We start from the raw sequence: 25,178 nt of genomic DNA on the forward strand, positions 1-25,178 counted from the left end.
TCAGGTTGCCCTGCCTTGGTGGGAGATGGCCAGCGTGTTAAAACTTTTTTTTTTTATTATTTACCTCAATGACTGTCTCCTGCCAAGGCAGGGTGACCTGTAGAAAGAAACCCATTTACTTCCATTCAAATACTGTTTTGCCAGAAGTGTGCTGACATCAGAGTTCAGATAACCTTCCGAACTGCAACATCCTCATCCCTCCTTCAGAGAGCAGGCACTGTGCTTCCCACCTCCAGGACTCAAGTCCGGATAAACAGTTTCCCTGAATTCTTTCATAAATGTTACCTTGCTCACACTCCAGCAGCACATCAGAGGGAAATCTGAACCGTAGAGAGAATGGATCAAAGTAGAATGACATGGAAAGCATATAAATCTATAGGGGAAGGAAGGCGGGGTAGGGGTCGTCCTCGAAAGGGTTGGAAAGAGGGGGTAAAGGAGGTTTTGTGGGTGAGGGGCTTGGACTTCCAGCAAGCGTGCATGAGCGTGTTAGATAGGAGTGAATGGAGACGAATGATACTTGGGACCTGACGATCTGTTGGAGTGTGAGCAGGGTAATATTTAGTGAAGGGATTCACTTACACTTAGGTCACACTACACATACATGTACACATTTATTTATACACACTCATCTGAGTTTTCTTTGATTTTATCTTAATAGTTCTTGGTCTTATTAATTTTCCTTTTATATCCATGGGGAAGTGGAATAAGAATCTTTCCTCCGTAAGCCATGCGTGTTGTAAAAGTCAACTAAAATGCCGGGAACAATGGGCTAGTAACCCCTTTTCCTGTAAAGATTACTAAAAAGAATAAGAAGAAGAAAATTGTCAAAGTGGGAAGTCTGAATGTGCGTGGATGTTGTGCAGATGATAAGAAAGAGATGATTGTGGATGTTATGAATGAGAAAAAGCTGGATGTCCTGGCTTTAAGTGAAACAAAGCTGAAGGGGGTGGGAGAGTTTCAGTGGAGAGGAATAAATGGGATTAGGTCAGGGGTTTCAAATAGAGTTAGAGCTAAAGAAGGAGTAGCAATAATGTTGAAGGATAAGCTATGGTAGGAAAAGAGGGACTATAAATGTATTAATTCAAGGATTATGTGGAGCAAAATAAAGATTGGATGTGAAAAGTGGGTTATAATAAGCGTGTATGCACCTGGAGAAGAGAGAAGTGTAGAGGAGAGAGAGAGATTTTGGGAAATGTTGAGTGAATGCGTGGGGAGTTTTGAATCAAGTGTGAGAGTAATGGTGGTTGGGGATTTTAATGCTAAAGTGGGTAAAAATGTTATGGAGGGAGTAGTAGGTAAATTTGGGGTGCCAGGGGTAAATGTAAATGGGGAGCCTTTAATTGAGCTATGTGTAGAAAGAAATTTGGTAATAAGTAATACATATTTTATGAAAAAGAGGATAAATAAATATACAAGGTATGATGTAGCACGTAATGAAAGTAGTTTATTAGATTATGTATTGGTGGATAAAAGGTTGATGGGTAGGCTCCAGGATGTACATGTTTATAGAGGGGCAACTGATATATCGGATCATTATTTAGTTGTAGCTACAGTTAGAGTAAGAGGTAGATGGGAAAAGAGGAAGGTGGCAACAACAAGTAAGAGGGAGGTGAAAGTGTATAAACTAAGGGAGGAGGAAGTTCGGGTGAGATATAAGCGACTATTGGCAGAAAGGTGGGCTAGTGCAAAGATGAGTAGTGGGGGGGTTGAAGAGGGTTGGAATAGTTTTAAAAATGCAGTATTAGAATGTGGGGCAGAAGTTTGTGGTTATAGGAGGGTGGGGGCAGGAGGAAAGAGGAGTGATTGGTGGAATGATGAAGTAAAGGGTGTGATAAAAGAGAAAAAGGTAGCTTATGAGAGGTTTTTACAAAGCAGAAGTGTTATAAGAAGAGCAGAGTATATGGAGAGTAAAAGAAAGGTAAAGAGAGTGGTGAGAGAGTGCAAAAGGAGAGCAGATGATAGAGTGGGAGAGGCACTGTCAAGAAATTTTAATGAAAATAAGAAAAAATTTTGGAGCGAGTTAAACAAGTTAAGAAAGCCTAGGGAAAATATGGATTTGTCAGTTAAAAACAGAGTAGGGGAGTTAGTAGATGGGGAGATGGAGGTATTGGGTAGATGGCGAGAATATTTTGAGGAACTTTTAAATGTTAAGGAAGAAACAGAGGCAGTAATTTCATGCACTGGTCAGGGAGGTATACCATCTTTTAGGAGTGAAGAAGAGCAGAATGTAAGTGTGGGGGAGGTACGTGAGGCATTACGTAAAATGAAAGGGGGTAAAGCAGCTGGAACTGATGGGATCATGACAGAAATGTTAAAAGCAGGGGGGGATATAGTGTTGGAGTGGTTGGTACTTTTGTTTAATAAATGTATGAAAGAGGGGAAGGTACCTAGGGATTGGCAGAGAGCATGTATAGTCCCTTTATATAAAGGGAAAGGGGACAAAAGAGACTGTAAAAATTACAGAGGAATAAGCTTACTGAGTATACCAGGAAAAGTGTACGGTAGGGTTATAATTGAAAGAATTAGAGGTAAGACAGAATGTAGGATTGCGGATGAGCAAGGAGGTTTTAGAGTGGGTAGGGGATGTGTAGATCAGGTGTTTACATTGAAGCATATATGTGAACAGTATTTAGATAAAGATAGGGAGGTTTTTATTGCATTTATGGATTTAGAAAAGGCATATGATAGAGTGGATAGAGGAGCAATGTGGCAGATGTTGCAAGTATATGGAATAGGTGGTAAGTTATTAAATGCTGTAAAGAGTTTTTATGAGGATAGTGAGGCTCAGGTTAGGGTGTGTAGAAGAGAGGGAGACTACTTCCCGGTAAAAGTAGGTCTTAGACAGGGATGTGTAATGTCACCATGGTTGTTTAATATATTTATAGATGGGGTTGTAAAGGAAGTAAATGCTAGGGTGTTTGGGAGAGGGGTGGGATTAAATTATGGGGAATCAAATTCAAAATGGGAATTGACACAGTTACTTTTTGCTGATGATACTGTGCTTATGGGAGATTCTAAAGAAAAATTGCAAAGGTTAGTGGATGAGTTTGGGAATGTGTGTAAAGGTAGAAAGTTGAAAGTGAACATAGAAAAGAGTAAGGTGATGAGGGTGTCAAATGATTTAGATAAAGAAAAATTGGATATCAAATTGGGGAGGAGGAGTATGGAAGAAGTGAATGTTTTCAGATACTTGGGAGTTGACGTGTCGGCGGATGGATTTATGAAGGATGAGGTTAATCATAGAATTGATGAGGGAAAAAAGGTGAGTGGTGCGTTGAGGTATATGTGGAGTCAAAAAACGTTATCTATGGAGGCAAAGAAGGGAATGTATGAAAGTATAGTAGTACCAACACTCTTATATGGGTGTGAAGCTTGGGTGGTAAATGCAGCAGCAAGGAGACGGTTGGAGGCAGCGGAGATGTCCTGTCTAAGGGCAATGTGTGGTGTAAATATTATGCAAAAAATTCGGAGTGTGGAAATTAGGAGAAGGTGTGGAGTTAATAAAAGTATTAGTCAGAGGGCAGAAGAGGGGTTGTTGAGGTGGTTTGGTCATTTAGAGAGAATGGATCACAGTAGAATGACATGGAAAGCATATAAATCTATAGGGGAAGGAAGGCGGGGTAGGGGTCGTCCTCGAAAGGGTTGGAGAGAGGGGGTAAAGGAGGTTTTGTGGGTAAGGGGCTTGGATTTCCAGCAAGCGTGCGTGAGCGTGTTAGATAGGAGTGAATGGAGACGAATGGTACTTGGGACCTGACGATCTGTTGGAGTGTGAGCAGGGTAATATTTAGTGAAGGGATTCAGGGAAACCGGTTATTTTCATATAGTCGGACTTGAGTCCTGGAAATGGGAAGTACAATGCCTGCACTTTAAAGGAGGGGTTTGGGATATTGGCAGTTTGGAGGGATATGTTGTGTATCTTTATATGTGTATGCTTCTAGACTGTTGTATTCTGAGCACCTCTGCAAAAACAGTGATAATGTGCGAGTGTGGTGAAAGTGTTGAATGATGATGAAAGTATTTTCTTTTTGGGGATTTTCTTTCTTTTTTTGGGTCACCCTGCCTCGGTGGGAGACGGCCGACTTGTTTAAAAAAAAAAAAAAAAAAAAAAATTCAGGGAAACCGGTTATTTTCATATAGTCGGACTTGAGTCCTGGAAATGGGAAGTACAATGCCTGCACTTTAAAGGAGGGGTTTGGGATATTGGCAGTTTGGAGGGATATGTTGTGTATCTTTATACGTATATGCTTCTAAGCTGTTGTATTCTGAGCACCTCTGCAAAAGCAGTGATAATGTGTGAGTGTGGTGAAAGTGTTGAATGATGATGAAAGTATTTTCTTTTTGGGGATTTTCTTTCTTTTTTGGGTCACCCTGCCTCGGTGGGAGACGGCCGACTTGTTGAAAAAAAAAAAAAAAAGTTACTAACTTGCCACTTTCATGCTGCATGATTATCTTAAATTTCAACTCCAAAGTAGCTGCTTTTGCACCATCGTAAAGTCAAAATATCGTAAGTCAAACCATCGTAAGCCAAGGAGCACCTGTATAATATTATATATGAAGATAACAGATACAAGTACAGTAAAACCCCTGTATCAACAAATTCTGTTTCTGTGATGAACAAAATAAAAACTCGGTCTAGCTTTGCTGTGGCACCTCAAACTGCAACAGTTACATCTACAGTACATGATAAGGTATTAGTTAAGATGAAAAAAGCATTAAATTTGTATGTATGTCAACGAAAAATGGCTCATACATAGAGCTCGCTACTCTCAGTGGTTTCGGGTAGGACTTAGAAAACGTCAATTGCGGATACAGGGGGGACTAATGTTTAACAGCAGTTCAATGGTGTTAACAACTATAAAGTTATATACCATAGCAGCATTTTGTTCTTTTAGCTGAAGTATCTCATCTTGTAAAGTTGTAACAGTCTGCTTCAGATGCTCCTTCTCGGCGACCATTTCATCACGGTTGAAATCTGGTGAAGGACTTGGTGTTGAAGCAGCCTCAAGTTTATCTTTGGTATCTTCAAGAGCTGCTGATAATTCTTCTTTTTCCACAATCAAGTGTTTAATCTACAAAATATATTATTAAAGTCATGTCAGAATACAAAACTAAAATTTCATCAGGCAAAATAAAGTGATACAACTAACGTTAGTATATGCTTTATGTGTGTATATATTGAACTGTATAAAGAATAAGAGCCATAAGAATGTGACTGGAACACCTCATAACTAGCCTACAATTTTGAGACAAGTGTTCAACGACATTTTTCAGTCCATCCTGAGTAATTAGACTAGTAAATTCCAGTGTCTTAACAACACCCACTTTGAAAACTTTATTGTAGAAATTGATTTCCACTTTTTATCACCATATTCCTGTCTTCAACCTAAGAGCAGAATTTGTTTCACAAATAATGGACAGAGGGTTGAGTATCTGCTAGTCCTTACATGACCCACATGGGTTTAATGTTTCATGTAAATATTACACAGGTACCCAGAGTTTCGAACAGCTCCCAACTCGAACAATTATGTAAGTGTATTTTTGTAAGTGCTTTTGTAAGTGTATTTTTGGGGGTCTGAAACAGAGGAATCTAATTTACATTATTCCTTATGGGAACAAATTCATTCAGTATCGGCACTCGAACAGCCTTCTGGAACGAGTTAAGTTCGTAACTCGAGGTACCATTGTATCTTCAATCTGTGGGTTAGCTGTGTAGTGAAGTATATAGTGCAGCTTACTTGCTCTTGCAAACTCTGAGTTTGTGATGCTAACTGCGTGGTGTACTGCTGGTAGTGCAGAGCCACTTTGGCGTTGTCAGCATGTGCCTGGGAGAGAGCTGTCTGGGTTGCTTGAAGCTGTCTCTGGCTCTCTAGATGAGCTGCCTGCACCTGTTCCAGCTGGCACTGGATCTCCTCACTCGTACCATCTCTCAGCTGGTTGTAATACACATATTAAAAACACACCGAGCTGTACCATTAAACACAACATATACTGCAGTGCCTGCACTCTGAAGGACGGGTAAAGATATGTTGCCGTTTTTTTAACTGTAGTGTAGGCATGCCTCTGCAAGATAGTGAATGATGATGAAAGTGTTTCTTCTTTTTCGAGTTACCCGCCTTGGTGGGAAACTGCTGAAGCGTTAATAAAAAATAAATTCAATGTACAAAATGAGATATGTTGTAGTCAGGAAATCAACAAATAATTTTACAGTAATAAATATTCACTGCCAATATAATGAGTTGCACTTTCATACTGAAATCATAGAAGATTTATGATTATAGTGTGCTTGAAATTAGGTTCAGCTAAAACCAAAAGAATCACAAGAAATGAGCCTCACAATCAATATTCACTGGTAATTAAAGCTAAAATTTAGCTTTATATATAGTACGAGATGATTATTATTATACGTATATGTTGTGTATCTTTATACGTATATGCTTCTAAGCTGTTGTATTCTGAGCACCTCTGCAAAAGCAGTGATAATGTGTGAGTGTGGTGAAAGTGTTGAATGATGATGAAAGTATTTTCTTTTTGGGGATTTTCTTTCTTTTTTTGGGTCACCCTGCCTCGGTGGGAGACGGCCGACTTGTTGAAAAAAAAAAAAAAAAAAAAAAAAAAATTAGGGGGATGTGCTAAACCCACAGGGGTCATAAAAAACCTGGGAAAAATGGGAGGCAATCAGGTTCAATCCAATGAATGGCAAGATGGGTCCCATTCCTTGCATCAAGAGCTCCTCACTGGCATCAAGGAACCTTCCTTAATAGGAATCAGTATTAGTTAATTTTCATAGAAGAGGCCTCAGTAATGGCCTGTTCTATAATTTTCAGATTTTTTTAATACAATGGCCAAGTCCCACCGAGGCAAGGTGGCCCCCCAAAAAAGAAGAAACGCTTTTACCATCACTCACTGTTTCACTGTCTTGCCCGAGGCGTGCCTCTACTACAATTCAAAACTGCAAATATTCCCACCCTTCCCTCAGAGTGCAGGCACTGTACTTTCCACCTCCACAACTCTTCCTCTTACATTCACCTCTTATTCTATATACATTATTTTGATTGAGCAACTAAACAAGAAACAGTTTATGCTTTGTATCTTACATAATAAACAAAATCTAATATTATAATTATTATAGTCATAAGAAAGTAATGAATCCATAGGGTCAAACAGCACCTGAGAAATGGGAGATAACCAGATTTAATCCAATAGGAAGACAGATCTAATTCTTTAGATCAAGAACCCTTGACCAGTGTCAAGGTACTCCCCTGAACTTACTTGCTGGACATGAAGTTGTGCCATTGCCAGCTGGCTCTTGGTGTCGGTGAGCTGGGAACATAATGTGTCGTAATCGCCAGTTTTCACACTGAGACGTTCAGTCAACTCTGCCACGCTAGCCTTCAGCTCTTCGCAAACTTTGCTGCAAAGATCATATGTATATGCATATATATATAAGCATATGTATATGCTTCTCCATGGGGAAGTGGAACAGAATTCTTCCTCTGTAAGCCATGCGTGTCGTAAGAGGCGACTAAAATGCCGGGAGCAAGGGGCTAGTAACCCCTTCTCCTGTATAAATTACTAAATTTAAAAGGAGAAACTTCAGTTTTTTCTTTTGGGCCACCCCACCTCAGTGGGATACAGCTGGTACGTTGAAAGAAGAAGAAGATCATTTTGAAATGCAGTTTTGTGGAATAATGTGTGTAAGATATCAAATGATAACAGAAAGATCCTTATAATAAAACCCTTTTATTTAAACAAGGTTTCAATTAATTCCTAATAGTTATAATTATAACCATAATTTTTAAAGGGTGGACGGGTAAGCCAGCAGAAGGCCTCGGTCAAATGACCAAAAGCTCCAGTGGCGGGTCATCATATGACTAGGACCCACGTCAGGTAACACTTGCCCTGTTTCCTAACAAACTTTACCTAACCTAACCTAACCTTCATCCACTGTGGACTTCATACAATGGAACCTCAAACATAGAACTTTCTTCGGTCCAGAAGGTTGTTCAAGTGTCGCTAAAGAACGAATTTATTCCCATCAGGAATAATATACATTAGATTAGTCCATTTCAGACCCTAAAAAGTACACTTATAAAAGCACTTACAAAAATACACTTACATAATTGGTTGAGTTGGGAGCAGTTCGATTTTTGAGGTTCCACTGTACAGTGCTAATTCAGTGTATGAAGCTCAGTGTACTTCACAAAAAATCCCATGGGGGAAACCTCACAAAAATAAAAACTTTTTTTATTATATCTTTCTACTGCTCTTTAAATACAATTCTTTCTTTCAACACACCGGCCGTATCCCACCGAGGCGGGGTGGCCCAAAAGGAAAAACGAAAGTTTCTCCTTTTACATTTAGTAATATATACAGGAGAAGAGGTTACTAGCCCCTTGCTCCTGGCATTTTAGTCGCCTCTTACAACACGCATGGCTTACGGAGAAAGAATTCTGTTCCATTTCCCCATGGAGATATGAGGAAATAATCAAGAATAAGAACTAGAAAGAAAATAGAAGAAAACTCAGAGGCGCGCATAACGGAGATAAAACACCTCAATTACTGGGAGCGCTTGAGGTTTCTAAACCTGTATTCCCTGGAACGCAGGAGGGAGAGATACATGATTATATACACCTGGAAAATCCTAGAGGGACTAGTACCGAACTTGCACACAAAAATCACTCACTACGAAAGCAAAAGACTTGGCAGACGATGCACCATCCCCCCAATGAAAAGCAGGGGTGTCACTAGCACGTTAAGAGACCATACAATAAGTGTCAGGGGCCCGAGACTGTTCAACTGCCTCCCAGCACACATAAGGGGGATTACCAACAGACCCCTGGCAGTCTTCAAGCTGGCACTGGACAAGCACCTAAAGTCAGTTCCTGATCAGCCGGGCTGTGGCTTGTACGTTGGTTTGCGTGCAGCCAGCAGCAACAGCCTGGTTGATCAGGCGCTGATCCACCAGGAGGCCTGGTCACAGACCGGGCCGCGGGGGCGTTGACCCCCGAAACTCTCTCCAGGTAAACTCCAGGTAATATATGCTTGTACATGTATGTGTTATAGGTAGTAGGTTGGTAGACAGCAACCGCCCAGGGAGGTACTACCGTCCTGCCAAGTGAGTGTAAAACGAAAGCCTGTAATTGTTTTACATGATGGTAGGATTGCTGGTGTCCTTTTTTCTGTCTCATGAACATGCAAGATTTCAGGTACGTCTTGCTACTTCTACTTACACTTAGGTCACACTACACATACATGTACAAGCACATATATACACACCCTTCTGGGTTTTCTTCTATTTTCTTTCTAGTTCTTATTCTTGTTTATTTCCTCTTATCTCCATGGGGAAGTGGAACAGAATTCTTCCTCCGTAAGCCATGCGTGTTGTAAGAGGCGACTAAAATGCCGGGAGCAAGGGGCTAGTAACCTCTTCTCCTGTATATATTACTAAATGTAAAAGGAGAAACTTTCGTTTTTCCTTTTGGGCCACCCCGCCTCGGTGGGATACGGCCGGTGTGTTGAAAGAAAGAAGACATGTATGTGTAGTGTGACCTAAGTGTAAGTAGAAGTAGTAAGACATACCTGAAATCTTGCATGTTTATGAGACAGAAAAAAGACACCAGCAATCCTACCATCATGTAAAACAATTACAGGCTTTCGTTTTACACTCACTTGGCAGGACGGTAGTACATCCCTGGGTGGTTGCTGTCTACCAACCTACTACCACAGGACGGTAGTACCTCCCTGGGTGGTTGCTGTCTACCAACCTACTACCACAGGACGGTAGTACCTCCCTGGGTGGTTGCTCTCTACAACCTACTACCACAGGATGGTAGTACCTTCCTGGTTGGTTGTTGTCTACCAACCTACTACCACAGGACGGTAGTACCTCCCTGGGTGGTTGCTGTCTACCAACCTACTACCACAGGATGGTAGTACCTCCCTGGGTGGTTGCTGTCTACCAACCTACTACCACAGGACAGAAGTACCTCCCTGGGTGGTTGCTGTCTACCAACCTACTACCACAGGACAGTAGTACCTCCCTGGGTGGTTGTTGTCTACCAACCTACTACCACAGGACGGTAGTACCTCCCTGGGTGGTTGTTGTCTACCAACCTACTACCACAGGATGGTAGTACCTCCCTGGGTGGTTGTTGTCTACCAACCTACTACCACAGGACGGTAGTACCTCCCTGGGTGGTTGCTGTCTACCAACCTACTACCACAGGACAGTAGTACCTCCCTGGGTGGTTGTTGTCTACCAACCTACTACACAGGACGGTAGTACCTCCCTGGGTGGTTGTTGTCTACCAACCTACTACCACAGGACGGTAGTACCTCCCTGGGTGGTTGTTGTCTACCAACCTACTACCACAGGACGGTAGTACCTCCCTGGGTGGTTGTTGTCTACCAACCTACTACCACAGGATGGTAGAACCTCCCTGGGTGGTTGTTGTCTACCAACCTACTACCACAGGATGGTAGTACCTCCCTGGGTGGTTGTTGTCTACCAACCTACTACCACAGGATGGTAGTACCTCCCTGGGTGGTTGTTGTCTACCAACCTACTACCACAGGATGGTAGTACCTCCCTGGGTGGTTGTTGTCTACCAACCTACTACCACAGGATGGTAGTACCTCCCTGGGTGGTTGTTGTCTACCAACCTACTACCACAGGACGGTAGTACCTCCCTGGGTGGTTGTTGTCTACCAACCTACTACCACAGGATGGTAGTACCTCCCTGGGTGGTTGTTGTCTACCAACCTACTACCACAGGATGGTAGTACCTCCCTGGGTGGTTGTTGTCTACCAACCTACTACCACAGGACGGTAGTACCTCCCTGGGAGGTTGTTGTCTACCAACCTACTACCACAGGATGGTAGTACCTCCCTGGGTGGTTGTTGTCTACCAACCTACTACCACAGGACGGTAGTACCTCCCTGGGCGGTTGCTGTCTACCAACCTACTACCACAGGACGGTAGTACCTCCCTGGGTGGTTGTTGTCTACCAACCTACTACCACAGGACGGAAGTACCTCCCTGGGTGGTTGCTGTCTACCAACCTACTACCACAGGACGGTAGTACCTCCCTGGGTGGTTGCTGTCTACCAACCTACTACCACAGGATGGTAGTACCTCCCTGGGTGGTTGTTGTCTACCAACCTACTACCACAGGACGGTAGTACCTCCCTGGGTGGTTGCTGTCTACCAACCTACTACCACAGGATGGTAGTACCTCCCTGGGTGGTTGTTGTCTACCAACCTACTACCACAGGACGGAAGTACCTCCCTGGGTGGTTGCTGTCTACCAACCTACTACCACAGGACGGTAGTACCTCCCTGGGTGGTTGCTGTCTACCAACCTACTACCACAGGACGGTAGTACCTCCCTGGGTGGTTGTTGTCTACCAACCTACTACCACAGGACGGTAGTACCTCCCTGGGTGGTTGCTGTCTACCAACCTACTACCACAGGACAGTAGTACCTCCCTGGGTGGTTGTTGTCTACCAACCTACTACCACAGGACGGTAGTACCTCCCTGGGTGGTTGTTGTCTACCAACCTACTACCACAGGATGGTAGTACCTCCCTGGGTGGTTGTTGTCTACCAACCTACTACCACAGGACGGTAGTACCTCCCTGGGTGGTTGCTGTCTACCAACCTACTACCACAGGACGGTAGTACCTCCCTGGGTAGTTGTTGTCTACCAACCTACTACACAGGACGGTAGTACCTCCCTGGGTGGTTGTTGTCTACCAACCTACTACCACAGGACGGTAGTACCTCCCTGGGTGGTTGTTGTCTACCAACCTACTACCACAGGACGGTAGTACCTCCCTGGGTGGTTGTTGTCTACCAACCTACTACCACAGGATGGTAGAACCTCCCTGGGTGGTTGTTGTCTACCAACCTACTACCACAGGATGGTAGTACCTCCCTGGGTGGTTGTTGTCTACCAACCTACTACCACAGGATGGTAGTACCTCCCTGGGTGGTTGTTGTCTACCAACCTACTACCACAGGATGGTAGTACCTCCCTGGGTGGTTGTTGTCTACCAACCTACTACCACAGGATGGTAGTACCTCCCTGGGTGGTTGTTGTCTACCAACCTACTACCACAGGACGGTAGTACCTCCCTGGGTGGTTGTTGTCTACCAACCTACTACCACAGGATGGTAGTACCTCCCTGGGTGGTTGTTGTCTACCAACCTACTACCACAGGATGGTAGTACCTCCCTGGGTGGTTGTTGTCTACCAACCTACTACCACAGGACGGTAGTACCTCCCTGGGAGGTTGTTGTCTACCAACCTACTACCACAGGATGGTAGTACCTCCCTGGGTGGTTGTTGTCTACCAACCTACTACCACAGGACGGTAGTACCTCCCTGGGCGGTTGCTGTCTACCAACCTACTACCACAGGACGGTAGTACCTCCCTGGGTGGTTGTTGTCTACCAACCTACTACCACAGGACGGAAGTACCTCCCTGGGTGGTTGCTGTCTACCAACCTACTACCACAGGACGGTAGTACCTCCCTGGGTGGTTGCTGTCTACCAACCTACTACCACAGGATGGTAGTACCTCCCTGGGTGGTTGTTGTCTACCAACCTACTACCACAGGACGGTAGTACCTCCCTGGGTGGTTGCTGTCTACCAACCTACTACCACAGGATGGTAGTACCTCCCTGGGTGGTTGTTGTCTAACAACCTACTACCACAGGACGGAAGTACCTCCCTGGGTGGTTGCTGTCTACCAACCTACTACCACAGGACGGTAGTACCTCCCTGGGTGGTTGCTGTCTACCAACCTACTACCACAGGACGGTAGTACCTCCCTGGGTGGTTGTTGTCTACCAACCTACTACCACAGGACGGTAGTACCTCCCTGGGTGGTTGCTGTCTACCAACCTACTTTGTTGTCTACCAACCTACTACCACAGGACGGTAGTACCTCCCTGGGTGGTTGCTGTCTACCAACCTACTACCACAGGACGGTAGTACCTCCCTGGGTGGTTGTTGTCTACCAACCTACTACCACAGGACGGTAGTACCTCCCTGGGTGGTTGTTGTCTACCAACCTACTACCACAGGACAGTAGTACCTCCCTGGGTGGTTGTTGTCTACCAACCTACTACCACAGGACGGTAGTACCTCCCTGGGTGGTTGTTGTCTACCAACCTACTACCACAGGATGGTAGTACCTCCCTGGGTGGTTGTTGTCTACCAACCTACTACCACAGGACGGTAGTACCTCCCTGGGTAGTTGTTGTCTACCAACCTACTACCACAGGACGGTAGTACCTCCCTGGGTGGTTGTTGTCTACCAACCTACTACCACAGGACGGTAGTACCTCCCTGGGTGGTTGTTGTCTACCAACCTACTACCACAGGATGGTAGTACCTCCCTGGGTGGTTGTTGTCTACCAACCTACTACCACAGGACGGTAGTACCTCCCTGGGTGGTTGTTGTCTACCAACCTACTACCACAGGACGGTAGTACCTCCCTGGGTGGTTGTTGTCTACCAACCTACTACCACAGGACGGTAGTACCTCCCTGGGTGGTTGTTGTCTACCAACCTACTACCACAGGACGGTAGTACCTCCCTGGGTGGTTGTTGTCTACCAACCTACTACCACAGGATGGTAGTACCTCCCTGGGTGGTTGTTGTCTACCAACCTACTACCACAGGATGGTAGTACCTCCCTGGGTGGTTGTTGTCTACCAACCTACTACCACAGGATGGTAGTACCTCCCTGGGTGGTTGTTGTCTACCAACCTACTACCACAGGACGGTAGTACCTCCCTGGGTGGTTGTTGTCTACCAACCTACTACCACAGGATGGTAGTACCTCCCTGGGTGGTTGTTGTCTACCAACCTACTACCACAGGATGGTAGTACCTCCCTGGGTGGTTGTTGTCTACCAACCTACTACCACAGGATGGTAGTACCTCCCTGGGTGGTTGTTGTCTACCAACCTACTACCACAGGACGGTAGTACCTCCCTGGGTGGTTGTTGTCTACCAACCTACTACCACAGGATGGTAGTACCTCCCTGGGTGGTTGTTGTCTACCAACCTACTACCACAGGACGGTAGTACCTCCCTGGGCGGTTGCTGTCTACCAACCTACTACCACAGGACGGTAGTACCTCCCTGGGTGGTTGTTGTCTACCAACCTACTACCACAGGACGGAAGTACCTCCCTGGGTGGTTGTTGTCTACCAACCTACTACCACAGGACGGTAGTACCTCCCTGGGTGGTTGCTGTCTACCAACCTACTACCACAGGATGGTAGTACCTCCCTGGGTGGTTGTTGTCTACCAACCTACTACCACAGGACGGTAGTACCTCCCTGGGTGGTTGCTGTCTACCAACCTACTACCACAGGATGGTAGTACCTCCCTGGGTGGTTGTTGTCTAACAACCTACTACCACAGGACGGAAGTACCTCCCTGGGTGGTTGCTGTCTACCAACCTACTACCACAGGACGGTAGTACCTCCCTGGGTGGTTGCTGTCTACCAACCTACTACCACAGGACGGTAGTACCTCCCTGGGTGGTTGTTGTCTACCAACCTACTACCACAGGACGGTAGTACCTCCCTGGGTGGTTGCTGTCTACCAACCTACTACCACAGGACAGTAGTACCTCCCTGGGTGGTTGTTGTCTACCAACCTACTACCACAGGACGGTAGTACCTCCCTGGGTGGTTGTTGTCTACCAACCTACTACCACAGGATGGTAGTACCTCCCTGGGTGGTTGTTGTCTACCAACCTACTACCACAGGACGGTAGTACCTCCCTGGGTGGTTGCTGTCTACCAACCTACTACCACAGGACGGTAGTACCTCCCTGGGTAGTTGTTGTCTACCAACCTACTACACAGGACGGTAGTACCTCCCTGGGTGGTTGTTGTCTACCAACCTACTACCACAGGACAGTAGTACCTCCCTGGGTGGTTGTTGTCTACCAACCTACTACCACAGGATGGTAGTACCTCCCTGGGTGGTTGTTGTCTACCAACCTACTACCACAGGATGGTAGAACCTCCCTGGGTGGTTGTTGTCTACCAACCTACTACCACAGGATGGTAGTACCTCCCTGGGTGGTTGTTGTCTACCAACCTACTACCACAGGATGGTAGTACCTCCCTGGGTGGTTGTTGTCTACCAACCTACTACCACAGGACAGTAGTACCTCCCTGGGTGGTTGTTGTCTACCAACCTACTACCACAGGACGGTAGTACCTCCCTGGGTGGTTGTTGTCTACCAACCTACTACCACAGGATGGTAGTACCTCCCTGGGTGGTTGTTGTCTACCAACCTACTACCACAGGATGGTAGTACCTCCCTGGGTGGTTGTTGTCTACCAACCTACTACCACAGGACGGTAGTACCTCCCTGGGAGGTTGTTGTCTACCAACCTACTACCACAGGATGGTAGTACCTCCCTGGGTGGTTGTTGTCTACCAACCTACTACCACAGGATGGTAGTACCTCCCTGGGCGGTTGCTGTCTACCAACCTACTACCACAGGACGGTAGTACCTCCCTGGGTGGTTGTTGTCTACCAACCTACTACCACAGGACGGTAGTACCTCCCTGGGTGGTTGTTGTCTACCAACCTACTACCACAGGATGGTAGTACCTCCCTGGGTGGTTGTTGTCTACCAACCTACTACCACAGGACGGTAGTACCTCCCTGGGAGGTTGTTGTCTACCAACCTACTACCACAGGACGGTAGTACCTCCCTGGGTGGTTGTTGTCTACCAACCTACTACCACAGGACGGTAGTACCTCCCTGGGTGGTTGTTGTCTACCAACCTACTACCACAGGACGGTAGTACCTCCCTGGGTGGTTGCTGTCTACCAACCTACTACCACAGGATGGTAGTACCTCCCTGGGTGGTTGTTGTCTACCAACCTACTACCACAGGATGGTAGTACCTCCCTGGGTGGTTGTTGTCTACCAACCTACTACCACAGGACAGTAGTACCTCCCTGGGTGGTTGTTGTCTACCAACCTACTACCACAGGACGGTAGTACCTCCCTGGGTGGTTGTTGTCTACCAACCTACTACCACAGGATGGTAGTACCTCCCTGGGTGGTTGTTGTCTACCAACCTACTACCACAGGATGGTAGTACCTCCCTGGGTGGTTGTTGTCTACCAACCTACTACCACAGGATGGTAGTACCTCCCTGGGAGGTTGTTGTCTACCAACCTACTACCACAGGATGGTAGTACCTCCCTGGGTGGTTGTTGTCTACCAACCTACTACCACAGGATGGTAGTACCTCCCTGGGCGGTTGCTGTCTACCAACCTACTACCACAGGACGGTAGTACCTCCCTGGGTGGTTGTCTACCAACCTACTACCACAGGACGGTAGTACCTCCCTGGGTGGTTGTTGTCTACCAACCTACTACCACAGGATGGTAGTACCTCCCTGGGTGGTTGTTGTCTACCAACCTACTACCACAGGACGGTAGTACCTCCCTGGGAGGTTGTTGTCTACCAACCTACTACCACAGGACGGTAGTACCTCCCTGGGTGGTTGTTGTCTACCAACCTACTACCACAGGACGGTAGTACCTCCCTGGGTGGTTGTTGTCTACCAACCTACTACCACAGGACGGTAGTACCTCCCTGGGTGGTTGCTGTCTACCAACCTACTACCACAGGATGGTAGTACCTCCCTGGGTGGTTGTTGTCTACCAACCTACTACCACAGGATGGTAGTACCTCCCTGGGTGGTTGTTGTCTACCAACCTACTACCACAGGATGGTAGTACCTCCCTGGGTGGTTGTTGTCTACCAACCTACTACCACAGGACGGTAGTACCTCCCTGGGTGGTTGCTGTCTACCAACCTACTACCACAGGATGGTAGTACCTCCCTGGGTGGTTGCTGTCTACCAACCTACTACCACAGGACGGTAGTACCTCCCTGGGTGGTTGTTGTCTACCAACCTACTACCACAGGACGGTAGTACCTCCCTGGGTGGTTGCTGTCTACCAACCTACTACCACAGGACGGTAGTACCTCCCTGGGTGGTTGCTGTCTACCAACCTACTACCACAGGACGGTAGTACCTCCCTGGGTGGTTGCTGTCTACCAACCTACTACCACAGGACAGTAGTACCTCCCTGGGTGGTTGCTGTCTACCAACCTACTACCACAGGACGGTAGTACCTCCCTGGGTGGTTGCTGTCTACCAACCTACTACCACAGGACGGTAGTACCTCCCTGGGCGGTTGCTGTCTACCAACCTACTACCACAGGACGGTAGTACCTCCCTGGGTGGTTGCTGTCTACCAACCTACTACCACAGGACAGTAGTACCTCCCTGGGTGGTTGCTGTCTACCAACCTACTACCACAGGACGGTAGTACCTCCCTGGGCGGTTGCTGTCTACCAACCTACTACCTACAACTCCTTAAATATCTGCAATATAAAAGTGGTAAATAAATACCTGAAACATGTTTAAAAAGCCAAGCCATAAAACATAGCTATAATAGTCTATTTCCTTTTCTTTAAAACCAGCATCTACCTTTTTTTAAGGATGTCTATAACTCATTAACTTTATTTCATAGGTCATTTCAGACCAAGGTAGGGTGTTCCAGAGAGAAGAAAACACATTCATGATCACTCATTCAATAGCTGTGTGGCCAGAAGTGCACAGGCTTCACAATCCAAATACGGTGGACCCCCGGTTTACGATATTATTTCATTCCAGAAGTATGTTCAGGTGCCAGTACTGAACGAATTTGTTCCCATAAGGAATATTGTGAATTAGATTAGTCCATTTCAGACCCCCAAACATACACGTACAAATGCACCTACATAAATACACTTACATAATTGGTTGCATTGGGAGGTGATTGTAAACCGGGGGTCCACTGTAATCACTCGTCATTCAATGTTATTCATTAAATTTTTAAACAAACAAACAAAACAAACAAAATTTTATTCCTCTGCAAGGTTACAATTAGATTATGAAATTACAATGAGATACAGTGCAAAGAGAGCTACTACCATGCCTAGGCATTATGGGCAGACTTAATTTAATGGCTTACATACTTTAAAAAAAATATGCATTTCTGCTTACTTTGTTTTGAAATTTGTCATCTTGGTAGCATCCAGTTCCTTTGAAAGTGTGTCCTGTAGTGACTTGGCAGCTGTGCACTGGGAGGTTAGATCTTTAAGGCTAGCTTCCAGCTCTCCCACTCGCTGGCGAGAAGCACTCAGTCGCCCATCCAGTTCTATTACCTCTCCTGAACGCAAGCATACATGTCAAATATTCATCTTAGGATGGAATGTACATTGTAATCAAACCAAAATTTTGTAAGGATTACAAACTTTTTTTTTTTATCATGGTTTCAAAATAACATAGCATACACAAATAACCAGCACATAGAAAGAAACTTCTGACGATGTTTCAGTCTGACTTAGACCATTAACTACTCCAAGTTGGACGGGAACATTGTAATAAATTTCCTTCTCCTATGTGCTGGTTATTTGTATTTTGTTCCGGTCATAGTAATGTTCCTTTTTGTTCTTCAACATAACCATAGTTAGTACACAATTAACCCACACATAGAAGAGAGGAGCTTATGACAATGCTTCGGTTTGAGTTGGACAATTGTTCCAGTCACGGTATTGTGCTTTTTTGTTATTTAGTTATTCTTTCTTTCTTTCAACACACCGGCTGTATCCCACCAAGGCAGGGTGGCCCAAAAGGAAAAACGAAAGTTTCTCCTTTTACATTTAGTAATACATACAGGAGAAGGGGTTACTAGCCCCTTGCTCCTGGCATTTCAGTTGCCTCTTACAACACGCATGGCTTACGGAGGAAGAATTCTGTTCCACTTCCCTATGGTGGTAAGAGAAAATAAACAAGAACAAGAACTAGTAAGAAAATAGAAGAAAATCCAGAGGGGTGTGTATATACAGTGGACCCCCTCATAACGATCACCTCCGAATGCGACCAATTATGTAAGTGTACAGTGGACCCCCGGTTAACAATATTTTTTCACTCCAGAAGTATGTTCAGGTGCCAGTACTGACCGAATTTGTTCCCATAAGGAATATTGTGAAGTAGATTAGTCCATTTCAGACCCCCAAACATACACGTACAAACGCACTTACATAAATACACTTACATAATTGGTCGCATTCGGAGGTGATCGTTATGCGGGGGTCCACTGTATTTATGTAAGTGCGTTTGTACGTGCATGTTTGGGGGTCTGAAATGGACTAATCTACTTCACAATATTCCTTATGGGAACAAATTCGGTCAGTACTGGCACCTGAACATACTTCTGGAGTGAAAAAATATCGTTAACCGGGGGTCCACTGTATATGCTTGTACAGTGGAACCTCAAAAATCGAACTGCTCCCAACACAACCAATTATGTAAGTGTATTTTTGTAAGTGCTTTTATAAGTGTATTTTTAAGGGTCTGAAATGGACTAATCTAATTTACATTATTCCTGATGGGAATAAATTCATTCGGTAAAGGCACTCGAACAGACATCTGGACCGAAGAAAGTTTGATATTTTAGGTTCCACTGTACATGTATGTGTAGTGTGACCTAAGTGTAAGTAGAAGTAGCAAGACGTACCTGAAATCTTGCATGTTTATGAGACAGAAAAAAAGGACACTAGCAATCCTACCATCATGTAAAACAATTACAGGCTTTCGTTTTACACTCACTTGGCAGGATGGTAGTACCTCCCTGGGTGGTTGCTGTCAACCAACCTACTACCACAGGATGGTAGTACCTCCCTGGGTGGTTGCTGTCTACCAACCTACTACCACAGGACGGTAGTACCTCCCTGGATGGTTGCTGTCTACCAACCTACTACCACAGGACGGTAGTACCTCCCTGGGTGGTTGCTGTCTACCAATCTACTACCACAGGATGGTAGTACCTCCCTGGGTGGTTGCTGTCTACCAACCTACTACCACAGGACAGTAGTACCTCCCTGGGTGGTTGCTGTCTACCAACCTACTACCACAGGACGGTAGTACCTCCCTGGGTGGTTGCTGTCTACCAACCTACTACCTAGATTTTGTTATTCATAGTTAGTAAATTCCATATTAAATTAGGTTTGTGTAATGAAATGTGCATTATAAAGAAGAAGAGCACTGTAGAAAATCAAATCTAATAAGGTACCGAACAACACTATTAGTTTCACCACTCGTGGCGAAACGTTTCCTTTAATAAATGTCCTGATCTGTACTTAAGTGTCTTCTTCCACACCATTTTATAGATGTGAGAATAGTAAGACATCTGGTCAAACAGAAATGGGGAGAGATTTATCAAAATGAATTGCTGTATACATCAGTAAATAATTTATTCTTTATTCTCAAAAAATCTTATTCATTTCCCTGACTGATAAGTGTAATGAACATTTGTTAATGTTGAAGAGTATCCCACATGTAGACGTTAAAACTGCAATGGGAAGAAGATAGCATAATTTGACTTCCAAAGCTCAGTGGAACTCAACTAGCTACTGGATATTTTAATATATATTTTTTAACACGTTGGCTGTCTCCCACTGAAGCAGGTTGACCTAAAAGAAGTGGAAATGTATTCATTATCATTAATGTAATAGCTATGATATGATGGACAATGTGTATTATCTTTTTGGGGTCACCCCCACCTCAGCAGATGCCAGCTTGTTTAAATTTTTTATATATTTTTCTAACACACTGGCCACTTCCCACCAAGGCAGAGTGACCCAAAAAAAGAAAAAATGCTCCTGGCATTTTAGCCACCTCTTATCACACACATGGCTTATGGAGGAAGTAGTACTGAGTTTTTAATTCAAATTCAAAATTAAAATTTTTATTTCTTTTGCACAGTATACAACATGTAACTTACATGTCATAAAATACTGTTAAGCATAAAGCCTATTTACAAAAACTTATTATACCCACCTGCTTTCTGTTTAAGAGCATAATTGGCATGAGTAAGGTTGGACTGCAGCTCGGACTTCTCCGACACTAAGATGCCTATAGTCTGAATGTGCACCTGCAGTTGCTCCCTCAAGCTTTCTACCTCCCTTGCACCTCCACCGGCAGCAGAGTTCAAGACAGCGTGGGCAGCAGCTAACTCCGCTTCCAGCCTCTCCAGCTGGGCTTTCTACGGGGTTGTGGAAGGATTTTATTACATGCCAAACATTATTATTATTGCAAAACATTACTGTTATTATACAGTGGATCCCCGACTTACGATATTAATTCGTTCCAGAAGGCTGTTCGGGTGCCGTTATCAAACAAATTTATTCCCATAAGGAATATTGTAAATTAGATTAGTCCGTTTCAGACCCCCCAAAATACACTTACAAAAGCACTTACAAAAATACACTTAAATAGTTGTTCGAGTAGGGAGCTGATCGTAAGTCGGGGGTCCACTGTATATCTTTTTCAGATACAGAATGTGCAGATTATTATACTCATGAGGAAGCACTAAACCTATAGGGAAATGGGAGGTAATCAGGGGAGAGCAGCTGAAATTTTTTTTCATCAAATTTTCCAGCATTAAAGCACCTTTCCCCTTTAAGTGCAAATTTTTTTTTTCAACATATCGGCCATCTCCCATTGTGGCACGGTGACCCGAAAAATAAACAGTTTCACCATCATTCACACTGTTACTGTCTTACCAGAGGCGTGCAGATATGACAGTTTAGATGTCACTCTGAACAGCAAATATCCCAAACTCCTCCTTAAGAGTGTAGGCATTGTACTTCCCACCTCCAGGACTTGTACACTTATTGAAGGATATAAGTGAACAATATTGTACACTTATTGAAGGATATAACTGAACAATATTGTACACTTATTGAAGGATATAACTGAACAATATTGTACACTTATTGAAGCATATAAGTGAACAATATTGAGATAGAAGTACAGTGTCTGCACTCTGAAGGAGGGGTGTTAATGTTGCAGTTTAAAAACTGTAGTGTAAAGCACCCTTATGGCAAGACAGTGATGGAGTGAATGATGGTTTAAGGTTTTCTTTTTCGGGCCACCCTGCCTTGGTGGGAATCAGCCAGTGTGTTAATAAAATAAAATAAATTGAGATAAAGGTACAGAATTTTCATTGTTTTTATGGATTTAAAAAAGGCACATGATAGGGTGGATAGGGAAGCAATGTGTTATTACACATCAATGTCTCAAGTATCTTATTACCATACAAGCTCTTTTTTTAACACATTGGCTGTCTCTCACTGAGGCAGGGTGACCCAATATTAAATGTCTTTATTTGCAATAAATTTACCATAGTTAAAATTTTATCGTCATAATGCTGTAACATCTATAATAGGCTTCTCTCAGTAATTTTATTATCTTATGAATAAACAGAATGATGGACAGGAAGCTTGAACTGTGGTCCTGGGATGGACAGCTCCAACACTATACCGTTGAGCTACAGACCTTCTAACAGGGAAGATTCTTTTATTTAGCCATAATTACATTTTTTTTTATTACATCAGCCATTTTTCCACTGGGGTAAGATGGCCCAAAAGAAGGATAAGAGAAAATAAGATCTGTTCAGATTTTTAACATGGAGGGTTAGCCACCCATGATAACCCAAGAAAAATTCAGTGCGCCATTGAGGCATGTGTCTTATTTCCATTGTGGTCCTTCAGTCTTGTTCCCCAGGATGCCACCCACACCAGTTGACTAACACCCAGGTACCTACTTGCTACTAGGTAAACAGGGACAGCAGATGCAAGGAAATATGCTCAACATTTCCACCCGTGTCAGGGATCGAACCACGGACACTAAGTGTGAAGTGAGAACGTTACCATACAAGCTTTCCAGAAGTGCAACAATATTACAAGTCACGTGACCATCTAGCGTCTGCTGAAAAGTTAAAACTCAACATGCCACAAGGTGCGTGCACTCGCACTCACTCTCTCACTCTCTCTCTCTCTCTCTCTCACACTCTCACACACACACACACACACACACACACACACACACACACACACACACACACACACACACACACACACACACACACACACACACACACACACACAAAAAAGGGCACCAGGTACAAAGTTAAGCAGTGCACCAGGTTCTCTACATTACAACTCGCCAGCTGAATGGTGTGCTGTGTCTGTTGCTGTGAGTTTTCACACTCCTTCTGAAGCAGTGCTGCCAACTCAGCGTTCCGTCGCTCTAGTTCAGAGATTGTCAAGTCAGGCAATCCTGGCGCTGAGGAAAAACAAAAATTGTATAATTCATCGCTTTAAAGTTTTGTGTAAAATCGTACAATGTAGCAATGACAAAAATATCCAAAAATATTACAAGATACAGTGGACCCTCGCATAACGTTGGCATCACATAACGTTAAATTCGCATAACGATACTTTTAACGCTAACATTTTCCCTCGGATAACGTTAAAAAACTCGCTTAACGATATTCGTTCTCAGGTACCAATTAATATTGTTATGTGAGGGTCCACTGTATTTTCCTATACTTTTCTGTAATTATGACTTTCATTCTTATTTTATTCATGGAGAAGCTCTAAACCCATGAGGGTCATACAGTGCCTAGGAATGGGAGATAATCAGGTTTGATCTAAGTGGATCATGATTCAGCAGCAGGTTCAAGGGGTCATCCTTTCATTAATTTTCTAATACCCATTTCTACATTATAATCAGGTTATTAACGTTCTGCATCTCATTCCAAGCTACCACTCGTAATTTATTGAACACCGTACCTTATTACTCCGTGGTGTAAAATAAACACACTGGCTGTCTCCCACTGAGGCAGGATGACCAAAAAAGAAACACTTTCACCATCATTTAAACTATCACTGTCTTCTGTCTTGCCAGAGGCATGCAGATATGGCAATTTACATGTCCCTGTAAACAGCAAATATCCCCCCACCTTTTAGAGTGCAGACACTGTACTTCCCACCTCCATGACTCAAGTCCAGCTAACCAGGTTCCATGCTTCCCTTCACAAAATATTACCCTGCTCATACTCCAACAGCTCATTAAATCCCAAAGACCATTCGTCTCCACTCACTCCTATCTATATTTTTTAAAACATATTACTTTACCTGATCCCTCACTTTCACTCATAAGGCCGCTGAGTTGCAGGGAGATCTGTCGCAAACTCTCCGAAGAAGATTTCAGAAGAGGTTCACCTTGAGTCTCCCCCGTAGATACATGTATCGCTGTTGTTACACTTGCGGTAGTTTCAGAGCTGACTGAACCTTCTCTCTCAAACACATCAGGGGCATTTGTCTGTTCAGATACAGAATCAAGGTCACTGGGAAGAGCCTCAGTATCCGGTTCATCTTTGGGGAGTTCTGGTATGATTGGATTCGAAAAACTTACTTGCTGCCTAGCAGCTTTCCTGTTATTTACATATGTATTCTGTTCATTTGGTTCAGGTATCTGGATAAATGCAGCATTTGTGACGGCCTCTTGTTTTAAAGTAAACAATTCATTTTGCAGTAAATCAGGTGAGTCTGTATTATCAGAGGCTACTGAACATGAATCATGGTTAGTAACTTCACTTTCTACCACCAGAGGTTGAAAAGAATAATCAATGTTGTTTAAAGGAGTATTTTCTTCCTCCTGTGCTTGTTCATCATCCGCTGAGACAGTTCTGTTGGCCGCGACATCATACCTTGCATTTTCGACTTCCATAGTTGACACTACTTCTGTATATTTAATCCTATTCTGTGTCACTTGTACTGTATCTTCTATTGCCGAAGGAGGTGATGACACTCCTGTCTCTGTTTCCCCTTCTGTAATGTGTGTTCCTGGGTCATAGCCACCAGGAGGATGTATCTGTGTCATACAGCTCCCATTCTCTTCACTGATCAGAGTCTGAGGATATGACTGTAAATCATGAGATGAGACAAGAGAATCATCCTCCATAATTTCTGTAAATTCCTCTGACACCAGATCAACTGACGATGCACGTGAAGAGAGGGTGCCTGATTCTGACTGTAGACTTGACTCTTCTGTCAGACTTCCCTGTAAATGATCACAATATGCATTAAACAGAAATCTGACCTATCATACAAAAATCTTCTAAACAAAGGTAGAGCAAATGCTCAATATTAAAAGCCCCAAAAATGAAATTCTTCAGAAAATAGCACTTTCCAGGATCACCCGATATAAATTTAA

The 25,178-nt window shown here is 44.2% G+C and overlaps 1 protein-coding gene across 2 annotated transcripts in view; it reads right to left on the reverse strand.

The window, feature by feature from the left end:
• Positions 1-25,178, reverse strand: part of LOC128701745 (golgin subfamily A member 2) — a 47,576-nt gene that overhangs the window by 16,916 nt on the left and 5,482 nt on the right. The window contains exons 3-9 of one of the 2 annotated variants that reach the window (XM_053795647.2): positions 24,098-25,025; positions 23,125-23,243; positions 20,955-21,159; positions 18,117-18,282; positions 7,270-7,411; positions 5,736-5,930; positions 4,869-5,069 (exon numbers count right to left, since the gene is read on the reverse strand). In XM_053795647.2, the coding sequence (XP_053651622.2) occupies positions 4,869-5,069; positions 5,736-5,930; positions 7,270-7,411; positions 18,117-18,282; positions 20,955-21,159; positions 23,125-23,243; positions 24,098-25,025 (1,956 nt within the window). Of the gene's footprint in view, positions 1-4,868; positions 5,070-5,735; positions 5,931-7,269; positions 7,412-18,116; positions 18,283-20,954; positions 21,160-23,112; positions 23,244-24,097; positions 25,026-25,178 lie in introns of both variants that reach the window. The other variant, XM_053795646.2, reaches the window with a different exon arrangement.

The sequence above is a fragment of the Cherax quadricarinatus genome, chromosome 96 (genome assembly GCF_038502225.1).
Source record: "Cherax quadricarinatus isolate ZL_2023a chromosome 96, ASM3850222v1, whole genome shotgun sequence".
Taxonomy (NCBI): domain Eukaryota; kingdom Metazoa; phylum Arthropoda; class Malacostraca; order Decapoda; family Parastacidae; genus Cherax; species Cherax quadricarinatus.